At 46.3% G+C, this 15,160-nt stretch overlaps 1 protein-coding gene and 1 long non-coding RNA gene across 5 annotated transcripts in view; one reads left to right on the top strand and one right to left on the bottom strand.

Moving 5' to 3' along the window:
- Nucleotides 1–795: 795 nt before the first annotated feature.
- Nucleotides 796–2,082, bottom strand: LOC309840641. Its single transcript, XR_014298729.1, has 2 exons — nt 1,996–2,082; nt 796–1,722 (listed from the first exon to the last, which is right to left on the bottom strand). It is a non-coding gene; the product is annotated as an uncharacterized lncRNA (long non-coding RNA).
- TATDN2 (TatD DNase domain containing 2) overlaps nt 1,082–15,160 on the top strand; it is a 27,762-nt gene continuing 13,683 nt past the window's right edge. For 2 of the 4 annotated variants that reach the window (XR_014298646.1, XM_082682664.1), the window contains exons 1-3: nt 1,622–1,753; nt 1,868–2,275; nt 10,304–10,801. Coding sequence is in view for 2 of the 4 variants with exons in the window: in XM_082682664.1 (XP_082538790.1) it covers nt 1,874–2,275; nt 10,304–10,801 (900 nt within the window). In the remaining 2 variants the exon portion in view is untranslated. Of the gene's footprint in view, nt 1,216–1,621; nt 1,754–1,867; nt 2,276–10,303; nt 10,802–15,160 lie in introns of those variants that run through there. The other 2 variants (XM_082682665.1, XR_014298645.1) reach the window with 2 other exon arrangements.

Here is a 15,160-nt window from a genome sequence, read left to right as displayed (position 1 = left end):
TATCAATTTACATCGAATCAGGTATGAGAATGCATTTCCCCACATCCTCAGCTACAAAAAATATTACATGCTTTTTGATCACTGACAAATAGGTGCAAATTTATAATTTTACTTGTATTTTTAAGTGACAGGGGTGGAGACATTTTTTTTTCACATACTAAAGAGCCTTTCATAATTTTTGTCTGTTCCTTGGTTCATTCCTGTTTCCATTTTATTTTTTCAAGTTTTTATTTTAATTCCAGTAAACATGTTTACGTTTTAATACTTAAGTATCTCATTAAGAAACTTCCATCAGGTGCCTGGGTGGCTCAGCAGGTTGAGTGTGTGCCTTTGGCTTAGGTCACGATCCCGGATGCTGGGATCAAGTCCGGCATCAGGCTTCCTCCTCAGCCCGTACTCTCCTTCGCTCTTTCCCTTTGTTGCCCCCTTCCCCATCCCCCACCCCACGCGCGCGCGCGCCCCCTCTCTGTTAAATTAATAAGTATTAATAAAATATTTTTAAAAGTTTTTACATAGTAAGGATATCAGCCCTTTGTCATGTGTTGCTAATATTTTATTAAGTTTGTACCTTGTCTTTTAACTTTGATATTTTTGCCCGGCAAAAATTTTACATTTTACATTTTTGTGTAGCCTTTTTTTGCCTATGGCTCCTAACTTCCGACTCGGCCACTTTCTGGGTGTGTCACTTGGTCTCTCTGAGCCAGTTTCCTGCTCTGCAAATGGGGTCACGATGTTGGTGCGGGTTCGAGAAGGGGATCGGGACCTGAACCGTCTGGCTAAGCGGCGAAGCCCTGAGCAGCGGGGAACCGCACTGAGAGACAGGGGTCCGAGAACGCCCCGAACCCCACGGAAGGCTGGCGGGGGGAAGCGCGGCCCTGCCTAGCTTCGCGCTCTTCGGGCCCACGTGAGTGACTCCGCCCCGCCTTGCTTCCGACCAATGCCTCCAAGCCTCCTGGCCAACAGGCGAGCTCCGTCTTGCTCGGGGTCCCGCCTCCTGCCGATTCGAGCAATGGGCGCCCTCCGTTCTGCGCAAGGCCCGCCCCCGCCGCTCGCCTGGCTGCGGGCCGCAAGGCTCGTTCCGGGAGGCGGGCGCAGCCGAGGCCGGTGTGGCCGGAGCTCGGGCGGCGGCCGAGCTGGGGCTGCAGGAGTGGGGCGGGAGGCCAGGACGCTGCCGAGGCGGGACGTTCGGGACGTTCGGGACGTGGGGGCGGCGAGGTCGACGTCTGGGCTGCGGCGGCGGGGACGGAAGGGGCGGCCGGGCGAGCCGGAGGGTGTCCTGTGGCGGCGGCCGAGCGCGGCACCGCCGGCTCCTGAGGGGCGCCTCGGCCCCTCGGGCCCCGGGCTGGTCCGCGGGGCCTCGGGAGCAGGGCGGGCTGCGCGCCGGGTCTGGCCCTGCCCTGCGGCCCGCCCTCGGCATTCCGGGCCTCTGGGCCAAGCGCCCGCCGAAGGCTGCGGGTCCAGTCGCCCTGTGTGGACTTTAAGGCGCCTTGTAATCTTTTGAAGCGCTTTGACATCCCCAAAGGGCTCCGTACTGCAAACTAAATCGAAGCGCTTTGTAATCCCGGAAGCGCTTTGACATCTCCCTAGTAGCGCTGTGCAAACTGTAGCGCTTGGTGATCGCGGAAGCACGTTTTGGGTTTGGAAACCAAACCGACGCCCTTAGTAAATCTCGGATCGTTTTGACTAAGGCGAAGCGCGTTGGCATCTCCGAAACCCTGAGAACTGTGATGGGCAGTGGAAAAAAGGGGGAAAGGTCAGTGAGGCCCCTGACTCTGACCTTCTGGCTTGCCCTCCACCAGGGGACCCAGGGTGGCGGGAGTCTGAAGAGGGCTGGTATTGGAATCCAGGCCCCCTCTTTGCCTTGCAGGTGCCCATGGCGTCGGAGCGGCGCAAGGTCAAGTACCACTGGAGCAGCACTTCGGAAGGGTGTCCCCGCAAGCGCAGCTGCCTCCGGGAGCCCAGTAATGTGGCCCCCTCCAGCCGGCCAGCTCCTACCTCTGCGTCGCGTTCAGGAGGGACCAGCAGCCCCAAGCGCCTGAAAGTCCAGAAAGAGGACGATGTGGTCTGCTCGCCGAGGTTGCCCTGGGGCTCATCCTGCCGCAGAAATACCTCCTCCTCTCATTCATCTGACCCAGGTGTGGGCGGGGCTGCCGCCAAAGGCTGCCTGATTCGGAGCACACGGGGATTCCTTTCGTCAGGGGGATCCCCTCTTCGCCCTGTCAACCCCTCTCCAGAAGAAATGGCTTCTCTAGAGGAGGAGGCCTGCAGCCTTAAGGTAGGTGGCTGCGACGCCTTGGAATCGGTGAAGCTCCTTCCACGTGGCTTGAGCTATTGGGGGAAGGAGACTAAAAAGGGTCATGTCCTTCAAGATCTTTGGGGTCTTCCCACAGGTCTGCTTATGCAAACCGGGGAGACCAAGGGCTTGGTCAGGGGTGGCCTACGGTGCCATGGAGAGGTAATTTTCATACTTGGCAGCACTTGAAAACTATTTGGAAGGTTTTAAAATGCTTGTGCCTGCTTCTCATTTCAATTTAATGGGGTTGGGGGATGGTCTGGGTCTCCAGATTTGTAAATCCTCCTCTAGAACTGTAAGGTGCAGCCAGGTTGGAGGTTCACTGCAGTAGAAGGTGTGGGTCCTCAGGAGACGCAGACCTATTTGTTTCAGTTGTAAATTTAAGGCATTGTGCCCTTGTACTTTGAACTTCTCTGAGTCACAGAATTGAGAATGAGAATTTGGTTCTTAGTGCAGCTTTTTCCCAAAGTTAACGGTTCCTGGCACCCTGGGGTTTTGCTTGGTGGGTAGGGTAGAGTGTGTTTTGGAGTTCAGCTCAAACATTTAGCTCCCCATTGGGAACATGCAGGAGGGTTTCTCAGAGCAGGTACATTATGTCCACTGTTTCATTTTATATGAACTTAAAGGATGACCTTTTTTCCAGTGAGGGAAGGTTGAACATGAGTCTGTGAGAAAGAGAAGCAAATGTAATTCATCTCTCAGTCAGCTGTTTCTCTGGTATGAGTACTAGCTAACGTTGCTGGCGCACGTGTGCGCTTCATCCACTCTTTCAGTCAGGTTTTGAGCAAATATTCATTGAGGGCCTAGATCATCACCCAAGTGTCCTAGTTGTGTGGGATTCTCCAGTAACAAAACAGAGATCACGGCCTAATTAGTTTGCATTCTGGATTTGGAGCTCTGGGCCTTAAGAAGTGAGGAATTCTGTATGTGGAAGAGTAGAGGAAAAGCCTTAGTTGGGTGAGATGGGCTGCCTTCAGATAAAGTGATCTTACAAAAGCAGTAAAAAAAGGCCCTAAGGAAAGTGTCTTGAAACTTCTACTGAGTGGTTAGATTATGTGCAGCTGAGAAACTAGGCTGTTGTTGGCTGTTTATCCTGGGGAACTCTTAGATGAAGTGCTCCAGGTGTTTTCACTGTGGACTTCACAGAACTCTTGGTATGGAACATGGATTTTTTTTTTTTTTTTAAGATTTTATTTATATACTTGAGAGAGTATATGAGGATGGGGAGGGGCAGAGGAAGAAGCAGACTCCCTGCTGAGCAGGGAGCTCAGCATGGGATCCCCGGACCCCAGGATCATGACCTGAGCTAAAGGCAGATGCTTAACCCACTGAGCCACCCAGGCACCCCTGGATTTTTTTTTTTAATACAGTGATTTCAAAATCTTTGTCTTTAGCATAAAAATACATTTCGAATATGACTCAAAGATAAGTAAATAGGGGACTTTGCCATATAATTTAATCTTGTAGTTAATCCTTGATAAAGTTTTTCACTTGATTTAGGGCAAAGCATGAAATAATCTCAGTTGATTACAATTGACTTCAGTGACAAATAGAGATAGAATGAAGCCTTTCGGGAAGGGCAGGAATCTGCCTAACCTTTCAGGTGTGCTGCATCCCAGGCTCAGGCTGACCTGCAGACCAGGAACCAAGATTTAAAGGTATAGCCTTTAATCCAGGTGGGTCTAATTCTGTCATGGACCCATCTTTATCTTATTTATTTGGCCTGCGGGGTGTTTTTTGCCAAAATCAATTTAATGGTTAAGCATGGAGCAGTGAGTAGTCCAGTCCTGCCTCAGAAGTTGTGGGGTTAGGGGCACCTGGGTGGGTCAGTGGGTTAAAGCCTCTGCCTTCGGCTCAGGTCATGATCCCAGGATCCTGGGATCCACCCTGCATTGGGCTCTCTGCTCAGTGGGGAGCCTGCTTCCTCCTCTCTCTCTCTGCCTGCCTCTCTGCCTACTTGTGCTCTGTCAAATAAATAAATGAAAATCTTAAAAAAAAAAAAAAAAAAAAAGTTGTGGGGTTAGTGCCTTGCTTTTTAGTTAGTAAGCTCTAGAGGGTTGCTGGGTGCCAAGGACTCTGTTGGGTTGTGGAGCCGTGAGATGGCTTTTAAGGAGCATACATCCTGGTGGGAGGGCTTGAGAAGTCCCAAGACGGCCTCATGATGTGCTGTGTGCAGCATGAGAGCCCAGAATGGAGAGCTAAGTAAAGGGCCGATTGCAACAAGGCTTCAGTAGCTAAGGGAATTTGCATTTTATTCTAAACCATTAGAGAGTTATGTAGAGTTCTATACACAGGGAAGGCAGGTATGCATTTTTGAAAGATCACACATGTTGAGTAAAATATGGGGATGTTGATATTATTAATCCTAACTGTCCCTCTCTAGCACTGGGAAGGGCTCTGCCTATGATGTTTGTTAGTTTGAAGACAAGGTACAGTACTTGGTTTATCTTGATGAATTACAAAATGCCTTTCTTATCTTTCCGTCTGTACATCTTTTTCTCATACTCTGAATTATGTCCAACTCGTTTTTCTAGTAAGTCCTAAGTCTTGTCAGCAAGCACAGCCCAGTGGCGCTCACAAAAACAGCATGTTCTCCCCCTTGGTCCTTCTAAGGTCCCCTCATTCCTACTTTTTACCCACCTATCCACCTGTTCTTCAGCATTTGCTCTCTAAATTTTGAAGGGTAAATGCTTGGCTTTGTTTGTGGGTCCCCCATTATCTTTCTGCTCCCCAGCTTTAGTGCAGAGGTCTCGGCTAGGTCGCAGAATATTCAGAGGGGAATGTTTTGGCTTTGGTAACAAGGCCACAGTCTGGGTAGCCTATAAATGTATGTTATGTATATTATATACTTATATATTATATACTTACATTATACACATATATTATACATATAATATATATTATAATATATACTTATATATTATATACTATACTATATGTATATTGTATATTATATATTATATATTATATATAACTTATGAAATGTATTTCTTATAGTTTTGAAGGGTGGAAGTTTGGGATCAGTGGGCCAGCAAGGTCAATTGAGGGCCCTTTTCTGGTTTGTAGATTTCTCTTTCTGTCCTCACATGGCAGGGGGGCAGGGGAGCTCTCTTGGGGACTTTCAGATAAGAGCACTAATCATGTTCATGATGGCTTCACGTTCATGACCTAATCACTTCTCAAAGGGCCTAATACCATCCTCTTGGGGTTACATTTCAATGTATGAACTTGGGGGGACCCATTCAGACCATAGCTAGACTGAGCAATTTGGATTCCCTAGAGATTGCTGCTGGCCAGCCTCTTACTGTTTGTTCCTTATTTCCTCTAGGACAATTGTTTGAAAGGTTTTCTTAGGTCTCATGGTAGCTGATGATCTTTGTTTCTTCTGTAGAGAAAGATTAAATTTGTCTGTTGTGAGCACCTTCACCTACCTTACATTATTAGTCTTTAGTATGACCTTCATTTCCGCTTCACTTCAGGGAAGAAAGACAGGAAGGGAAAACTGGAGCATTTATGATGTGATCGACTTTGATCAAATAGGATTCTCAGTGTTTGACCCATAAGCTCTCCCATAATCCCGAGAGTCTTGTGAAATAGGCAGTATTATCTTTACATGTCAGTTAACAAATATTTATATATTGGTTAACAAATATTTGAACACCTAGTATATGTAGGTGCAGGGAAAGGAGACTCAGAAATGTTAAGTAACTTGACCAAGGCCATCCAGCTGGTATGTGGCCAAGCTGTGCTATCCCAGATCAATGGGACTTCAAAGCCTGCATTCTTACCTCTGCGGCCCTCTGAGTCTCTGCTCTGTCCTAGCCCAGTGTTAGCTGAGCGATGGAGAGACTAAGAGGGCAAGATCCTTCCCTTGAGGAGTCTCTGCAGGGTGGCACAGCCCGGACACAAGAAGCCATTGTATATCTTGGCTTTCGAATAACAGCTTTCCTCTGTGATCCTGGCTTCTGCCTCTTCACCCAGCAGATGTCCGGTGCTTGGGTGGAAATCCATGCTAGGGGTTGTAGTTGCGAACAGGAAGGCAGTGGTTGAGGCCTGAATAGTCCTTCATCACTGAGCACTGTGTGCACTGTTATAACAGGGGCATTTGAAGTACCAGAGGAATGAGTGACTAATGTTGAGAAAGTCCTCACAGAAGAGGTGCCATTATAATTCTCCTGACAGACGAGGAGGAGGAGGAGGAGGTGAGGACATTTCAGGCAACAGAACAATGTGTGTCCAAAATATGTCAGGAAATGCTGGTCTGAAGTGGTTGGGATATGACTGATTCCTGAAGGTCGTCACTTTCCTTTTCTCCAGCACACTTTCTCATTCCCGGGCACCTTGGTGTATGGATAAAGGTGGGAGATGATGCTGGAGAAGAAGCCTGGGGTGCAGCCTGTGAACGGCTTCTGATGTTAGGCTCAGATGTTGGGGATGTTTCCTGTGGGCAAATGGAGAAGCACTGAAGGGTTTTTATTTTTTTAATTTATTTTTTATTTTTAAGAAGTACTTATTTATTTATTTGACAGAGAAATCACAAGTAGACAGGCAGGCAGAGATAGAGCCGGAAGCAGGCTCCTCGCTGAGCAGAGAGCCTGATGAGGGGTTCTATCCCAGGACCCTGAGATCATGATCCGAGCCGAAGGCAGAAACTTAATCCACTGAGCCACCCAGGCACCCCAGCACTAAAGGGTTTTAAGCAGAGGTGTGATGTTGGCAGATTTTAGAATTCCTCTCGCACACTGTGGAGAAAGGATGGAGGGATTAGGCAGGGAGCTGGGTACGAACCGTTGAAACCATGTAGGCTGTCAGTGGTGAGGGCAGGAACAGCATCTCCACTGAATCTTTCCCTCCTTCCTTCAGAGATGCATAATTCACTAAGCAGTAGTGCCAGGAAAGATAAAATCTCCCCTGTTTGAAGCCAGGTGGTTTGTCTCTGCTCTTGAACTGAAGGCCTCATCTTTGCCTTTATAGCTTCCTCTCCACTTCTGAAAATCTTGAGTGACCTGGATCCAGTTCAGGTCCTTGTGGTCTTTGACATCACAGCTTTTGCTACTGTTGCTCAATTTTCGTATTTTCTCTATTCTCCCTTGGTTTCCAGGATATTAGGGGGAGCTTGAGCTTGCCCCGTTTCTGCCACTTAAACGCGCCGTGTGGCAGCTTCCCTCTCTGTATGGCAGCTCTGGGAATTGTAAGGCCACATGAAAACATAAGGTATGGGGGCACCTGGGTGGCTCAGTTGGTTAAGCATCTGCCCTTGGCTCAGGGTCATGATCCCAGGATCCTGAGATGGAGTGCTGCATCTGGGTTCCTGCTCAGTGGGGAGTCTGCTTTTCCTTCCCTTCCTCTCTCTCTCTTTCTTTCTCTCTGTCAAAAAAATAAAATCTTAAAAAAAAAAAAAGGAAAACACAGGATAAGTTGTTCTAATTCTAACCCTTCTCTCCCCACAGTTCACTACCACCTGGCCTTCACTACCAGGGTTGGCAAACTGATGGTCCATAGTCTGAACGTGGCCTACTAGGTCCTCAAAAGTATTCAGTATTTTGGAGATTTCACATTAAAAATATATGCCTCCAGCTCACACCTCTACCTTGAACCGGAGACTCGAGTGACCCACTTCCGCTTCCGCACTTTTATTCCCTTTTCCTGTGTTCTTTCCCTCTCTGGCACTTCTCACTCTTTAACATAACATATATTGCCTTTCTTCTGGTTTTCCTTTCCCTCGTCACCTAGAGTAGAAAGTTCAGTAAGCAGGTGTTTTTTTAGGTTTCGTTGGATGCTAAGCTCACATGGATGCTAAGCAAGTGTGCCACAAAAACTGCTGTTGAGATGGAAAACAATTCAATTTGAGATCTCGTGTTTTATATGGAAAACTGGAATCCACGACTCTGGGTCTGTACTTGCAAGTGGCAGCAGTTGGTTTGAAGTGAGGAGCTGTGACCCTGATCAAGGCGCAGGGCCTCCTCAGTTTGTTGTGGACTTTGTCTTCCCATGTAGTGCTCTGCCTGCCCTGGGGCGGGGTGGGAGGGCAAGGACAGGGGTAACTGGTAGCACAGGCAGAGGTAGAGATGTCAAAGAAGGGATTTGGGGCCTTCAAGGATGAGTAGGAGTTTTATCAAGTGTAAAATGAGACTGAGGTGAGGGCATCACAAGCAAAGGAAGTTAGGTTTGCCTGTGACAGTACGATGGCCATGCCCGAGGATGGCAGGTGGTTGGCAGTAGTGAGAGAAGCAGGCTGGGAAGTTTTGACTGTATCCCGTAGGGCATGCCCAGGGAGCCTTCAAGCTTGTTTTTAACGTTTATTAGAATTTCGTCATATGGAAAGGTATAAAAAAAGGCTTATCATCTTTCCCAGATAATCCCTATAGACATTTTAAAAAAATGTCCACCACGTTAGAAAATTGAGACTCGGGCATCTCGGTGGCTGAGATGGTTAAGCGTCTGCCTCTGGCTCAGGTCATGATCCTAGGGTCCTGGGATCAGATCCCACATCGGACTCCCTGCTTAGCAGGGAGTCTGCTTCTCACTCCCCTTGTGCTCTCTCTCTTTCTGTCAAATAAATAAATAAAAATAAAATCTTAAAAAAAAAATTGAGGGGCGCCTGGGTGGCTCAGTGGGTAAAGCCGCTGCCTTCGGCTCAGGTCATGATCTCGGGGTCCCGGGATCGAGTCCCACATCGGGCTCTCTGCTCAGCAGGGAGCCTGCTTCCTCGTCTCTCTCTCTCTCTCTGCCTGCCTCTCGGCCTACTTGTGATCTCTGTCTGTCAAATAAATAAATAAAATCTTAAAAAAAAATTGAGACTCAGTGTTTTAAAATGAAGGTCAAAGACACCTTTCCTGTCCATCTCATCGAAGTGAGTAGCTGCCAACAGTTTGAGTACTTGTAGTAAAAAAATACTGTGCCACACTACTGTCTAGATTTCCATATGTCAAAAGGCTTTTGTAAAAAGATAATATGTATTTCTTGGAAAAAATTCAAATAATATGAGAAGTCTATAAAATAAGAGCGTAAGCTTTTTTGTGTAACCACTTTCTTATTGCTGGACATCTCTTGGCATAGACTAACTGAGAGAAAAAAAGATCAGCAAGCTTAGTGTGGAGTTATTTCTCTGTATAATTGGGAGGGATTTAATACAAATGAATTAGCAGTGTGAGTTGCAGGGACTGTAGAAGGCCTTGGGATAATGGTCAATCTAGGTCATAGCTGGGGAGATTTGGACTTCACTGCTTTTGAGATGTTCTAGTGATAGATCTGTGGAGTGTTCTTACCCCAGGCTGGCATTGGATTGGACCTGAGTTTCATAGTAAATTAACATTGAAAATAAATAGTCTAGCTCCTGGAATGAGTAAGTGCTCAGGGGAAGGGAGGAAGGGGCTGAGACTTCATCTGTGTTTCTGAGGAGATGAGTAAGAGTCAGGGCATAGTTCCAGTCTCTGGACTGACCCTGGTGCATTCTCTGGGAGACTAGACACCTTCTGTCACCGAGGTTTTGATTTGGGGGAAGGAGTTTGAAGGGAACTTCAATAAGGCCTGCACTCAGCCCTTAGGACTTGGGAACTGGAGTCCACTCCTTCCTTGGCCCTTGGGTCTCCTCGACTCGTAGATGTGGCATTGGGTTAGCTGGTGTCTAGAGACTCTTCTGGTGCTGAAATTTTGAGCTGCTCTTTTGCCTGTGTGTGTTCTCAAATGTGTGGTTGTCCTTGGCTTCAGGGAGCTTAGAGTCTTGTGTTACGAGACTGCTCATCTCCGCTCATTACTGCCTGATGCAGTGCGAGGGTAGTACCTGGTGAGCATGAGAAAGTGAATAACAGGAAATGGCAGCAGTTCAGGCCCATTTACAGTGACACTTCTCAGTGGGTTGGGATGGAAACCTCGGGGAGAGAATCTTAATTTTAGCTACTGTCACCTTCCCTTTGATTGTTATAGCCGCCATTGATTGATTCCTATACATAATTACCCTGTGGGTTACCATTTCACGAACTGTGATTTCTACCCCCCCCCCACTTCCAGGTTGATTCAAAAGATAGTTCTCGTAACTCCACGAACTCTGAATTTGCAGCTGAAGCAGAGGGTCAGAATGATACAAATGAGGAACCAAACAAGGTGCAGAAAAGGAAGAGGGATCGATTTCGAGATCAGGGCTCTACGGTGATCTACCTGAAGGCTATCCAGGGCATCCTGGGAAAGTCGATGCCAAAAAGGAAGGGAGAGGCTACCACGAGGCCAGTGCTGAGCAAAGGAGAGCGTCCCAGCCGTGGAGAAGAGCCAGTCAGGAGTGTCACTGTGTCTCCTCCTCCAAAAGGGAAAGAGTCAGCCCCGGAGGTGAGAGCAGAGGACGACGAAAAGGCTGAGCTGGAGAGGAGCAGCTTCTGCGACAGGAGAGTGGTGATAGACCCTCAGGAGAAACCCAGCGAGGAGACAGCTGGTGCCCGAAGGACAGTCCTTGACAAGCACTCTCCAGCCCTTGAGTTTTTGGATGACTCCGACTCTAATTTAGAAAGCCAGAAGGTGAGCTGAGTTTATACCAAGCATGGGGGGTTTTTAGTTCTGTTGATGATACATATTTGTTGTCTTTCTCATTTGATCCTGAGTGTTACTCGTTAAAAGCAGCACTTTACTTACCAAGGACTCCAGGACAAACTGATGGTCCTTTTCTTCTCTCTTTCTCTTTTTTTTTCCCAAAGATTTTATTTATTTGAGAGAGAGAGAGAATGAGAGGGAGAGCGAGCACCAGAGGAGGGAGGGTCAGAGGGAGAAGCACACTCCCCACTGAGCAGGGAGCCTGATGTGGGACTCAGTCCTGGGACTCCAGGATCATGATCTGAGCCAAAGGCTGTCACTTAACCAACTGAACCACCCAGATGCCCTGATGCTTCTTTTCTAAAATACCTTTCAGAGTTACTAAGAAATCTCAATTCAGTGCTTTTTTTTTTTCCTTTTTTTAAACTTAGAATTTATATGTTGTTAGGATATACATTTGCCTACCCTAACAAAGGCCAAAATAACAGTGACTTAAAGACAATAGAAGTTTGGCTTAAGGAGGAGGGACTCTGGTGTCATCTGTCTTGCTGCTCTGCTACATCAACCCAGTCTCTCAACCCAGTCTCCGTCTGTGATCTGAGTCGCTGCTCTGATGGGACCCTGAGGACATTACTTTGACATTCCAAGCAGTAGAAAGGGGAAAAGAGAAGAGGAAAGTATGCTTCCTCCCATTTAAGAGTTCGACTCAGAAGTCCACATCACTTTTGCTTTTAGCTAGTGACGGGAATCTAGAAACCTGGCCAACACCTAGCTGCAAGGGAGTCTGGAACATAAACTTTCATGTGGGAGACTTATCCCCAAGTCACTTTTATTGCTCTTGAAGGAAAGAATGGTATTGGAGGGAAACTAGCAATTTTTAAAAAAAAGATTTTATTTATTTATTTGACAGAGAGATCACAAGTAGGCAGAGAGAGGGAGGGAAGCAGGCTCCCCACTGAGCAGAGAGCCTGATTCGGGGCTCGATCCCAGGGCCCTGAGATCATGACCTGAGCTGAAGGCAGAGGATTAACCCACTGAGCCACCCAGGTGCCCCGGAAACTAGCAATTTTAAACATGGTTTATGCCTGGGCGAAAAGGCTGTTTTACGCATCTCTGCTTATCTTTATTTACATCTCCTTGAATCTCGTTAGCTCTTTCTTCCAGCATTTACCTTCATATTTTTTTTTTTTTAATTTTTTATTTTTTATAAACATATATTTTTATCCCCAGGGGTACAGGTCTGTGAATCACCAGGTTTACACACTTCACAGCACTCACCAAAGCACATACCCTCCCCAATGTCCATAATCCCACCCTCTTCTCCCAAACCCCCTCCCCCCAGCAACCCTCAGTTTGTTTTGTGAGATTAAGAGTCACTTATGGTTTGTCTCCCTCCCAATCCCATCTTCTTTCATTTATTCTTCTCCTACCCACTTAAGCCTCCATGTTGCATCACCACTTCCTCATATCAGGGAGATCATATGATAGTTGTCTTTCTCTGCTTGACTTATTTCGCTAAGCATGATTCGCTCTAGTTCCATCCATGTTGTCGCAAATGGCAAGATTTCATTTCTTTTGATGGCTGCATAGTATTCCATTGTGTATATATACCACATCTTCTTGATCCATTCATCTGTTGATGGTACCTTCATATTTCTAAATAATCTTGCACTGTGTATTGATTTTCTAGTTGCAGAACTCTGTGGACTGCCTACTTAGAAGAGGAGAATTTAGTTCTCCACACTAACCAAGCACCATACCCCTGAACCTGTCACCTCTGTTTCTAGCAGCTCCCCATGTTGTTGTCCTATAGTTTCTGGCTAAATCTGTTGAAAGTTGATTTTCCCCACGTTCATAGCAGAATCATCTAGTATACTCTGAGCACATTTCCTCTCGTACAAAGTTTATCTTCTTGGAGATCATCATTGCCATGTTTTTTCCTTTAGTTTTCTCTGTACCTATCACTGATTCATCCCCAAACTGCTTGTGCCATAAAATACTCCTCAAGGTTGTCAAAATAAGTAGTCCCATTTTTCTTCTTGGAGGTATACTTCTCTTGATTGTTTCCTTAGTATTCCCATTTTTCCTGTTTCCTTTCATTTTTGGTTTGGTTTTTGGTTTGTGAGTAATTAAGGTGAGTGTATATAATAATACATACTATTTTTTTCTTTTTTTTTAAAGATTTTATTTTTTTGACAGAGAGAAACACAACGAGACAGGGAACACAATCTGGGGGAGTGGGAGAGGGAAAAGCAGGCCTCCCACCGAGCAGGGAGCCAGTTGTGGGGCTCAATCCCTGGACACTGGGATCATGACCCCAGCCGAAGGCAGATGTTTAATGACTGAGACACCCAGGCTCCCCCCCTTTTTTTCTTTTTTTTTTTTTAAAGATTTTATTTATTTATTTGACAGAGAGATCACAAGTAGGCAGAGAGGCAGGCAGAGAGAGAGGAAGGGAAGCAGGCTCCCCGCTGAGCAGAGAGCCCGATGCGGGACTCGATCCCAGGACCCTGAGATCATGACCTGAGCCGAAGGCAGTGGCCCAATCCACCGAGCCACCCAGGTGCCCCCCTTTTTTTCATTTTTGACACACTTAATTTCTAAGAACACTGATGTTTTGAGTATTCCTTTTTTAAGAGTATCCTGTTCTTGTTTTGAGGTTATTGTGCCTTCTCTGGTCTCTTCGAGAATATTACAGGTTTGTTTTGAAGTTTTCTTTTACTTTCTGCACTACTTTTTCTCTGAGTTTCCTTCTGATTTTTGTCTTTTTTTTGTTTTGTTTTGTTTTTTTCTTTTTACTAAGTATTTTGTTTTCTGTCTTATGGTAGGGCTTTCCTGGGATGTGTTGGTTGTCCATTCATATTTAAAGATGGAACTTTCAAAAGATGATTGGAAGTTCTAAGTGTGTGGATGGGCTGATCAATGCTGGCTTGAACAGAGGATGATGACACTGGGTAGTTTTATGGGGGCCCCAACTGGACTGGTGGCTTCATTATCAGAGCCTGCTCAGTGTCCCTGGGCGAAATGCTCAACTCCCCCACCTAGGAGGCACCATCTGGCTGGTGCTGTTCTGAGAGTCAGGTTGAGAGGAGTACCTGGGTTCTCACTGTCCAACATGCGATGGTCCCTCAACCTTGATTGTATGTCCATTGTTCTTAATTATTCCATAAGCTTCTTGGCTCATCTTTATCAAGTGTGAACGGTAGTCTTTTGCTGAATGGGGAAAAGGCAGACCCATCTATAGAGGATGGGAGCAGGGATCTCGGGACTTAACTTCACAGGTTTCCAGCTCATTCTCCTGTTTTCATCTCCAGTTTCACCTTCTTTTCAGAGGTCTGCTACCTCCAATTCCTGAGCCTTTTGGGGGGTCTTGTACGGTGACTCAACATGTTTCTGGGTTTTTCTCACTGCAGACTTAGCTTTTGGCCATCTGTGATCTGCTTATCCAGTAACTGTTCATCTGTCTACTCTCTATCTCTAGCAGCTGATTTTTACCTAATTTGCTTTTCTGTTTTTTTCTTTATGCTTTCTCTTTGTAAGTTTATGCCTTTTGCCTTTTCAAGTTGGTTCATACACACACACACCACACACACACACACACACACACACACTTTTTGAGACCATGCACACAGCAGGTGAAGGAACAGGGCAGAGGGAGAGAGAGAATCTTAAGTCGTGCCTGGTGTGGGCTCAGTGTCATGACCCTGAGATTGTGACCTGAGTAGAAATCAAGAGTTGGGTGCTTAACTGAGCTGCCCCCATTTCCCATAATTTTCAAAGGGGTTTTTTTTTTTTTTTTTTTTTTGGACAGGAAGGACAAAAACTACATGGGTTATATTTAACTGGAAATCCCAAGAACCATAGGTTTTGTAACCTTTTTCTGGTAACTCTGTGATGGGTGCGTTTCCTGTTTGATGTTGATCATGATCTTGTTGGGCTGCCTAGAATTCCCCTTGTATGGATGAACCTTCAAATCTACACACCTGAACTCCCGTTTGTTAGGCTGGACATTTAGAATGTCTTTGTTAAGTATATATTGGGAGGCAGCATAATATGGTAGGTAAGCACTAGATGTTGGGATCAAATAGTTTGGGTTGAAATTCTGGCCACCTGAACTGTGATCATGAGAAAGCCACTTAATCTCTTTGAGCCCTAGTTTATTCTGTGTAAAAAGTCACAGTTCTTGAAATATTGTTATGGTTAAACAGAGGTCAGCAAACTTACTCTGTAAAGGGTCAGATAATATTTTTGGCTATGTGGGCTGTATGGCCTCTGTTGTAACTATTCAGCTCTGCTGTAGTAGTGTGAAAACAGCCAGGGACAGCATTTCAGTGAATGGGCCTGACT

Source organism: Mustela nivalis, assembly GCF_964662115.1.
Source record: "Mustela nivalis genome assembly, chromosome: 1".
Taxonomy (NCBI): domain Eukaryota; kingdom Metazoa; phylum Chordata; class Mammalia; order Carnivora; family Mustelidae; genus Mustela; species Mustela nivalis.
The sequence above is the reverse complement of the archived record's forward strand: the minus strand, read 5'-3'. Positions and strand labels throughout refer to the sequence as shown.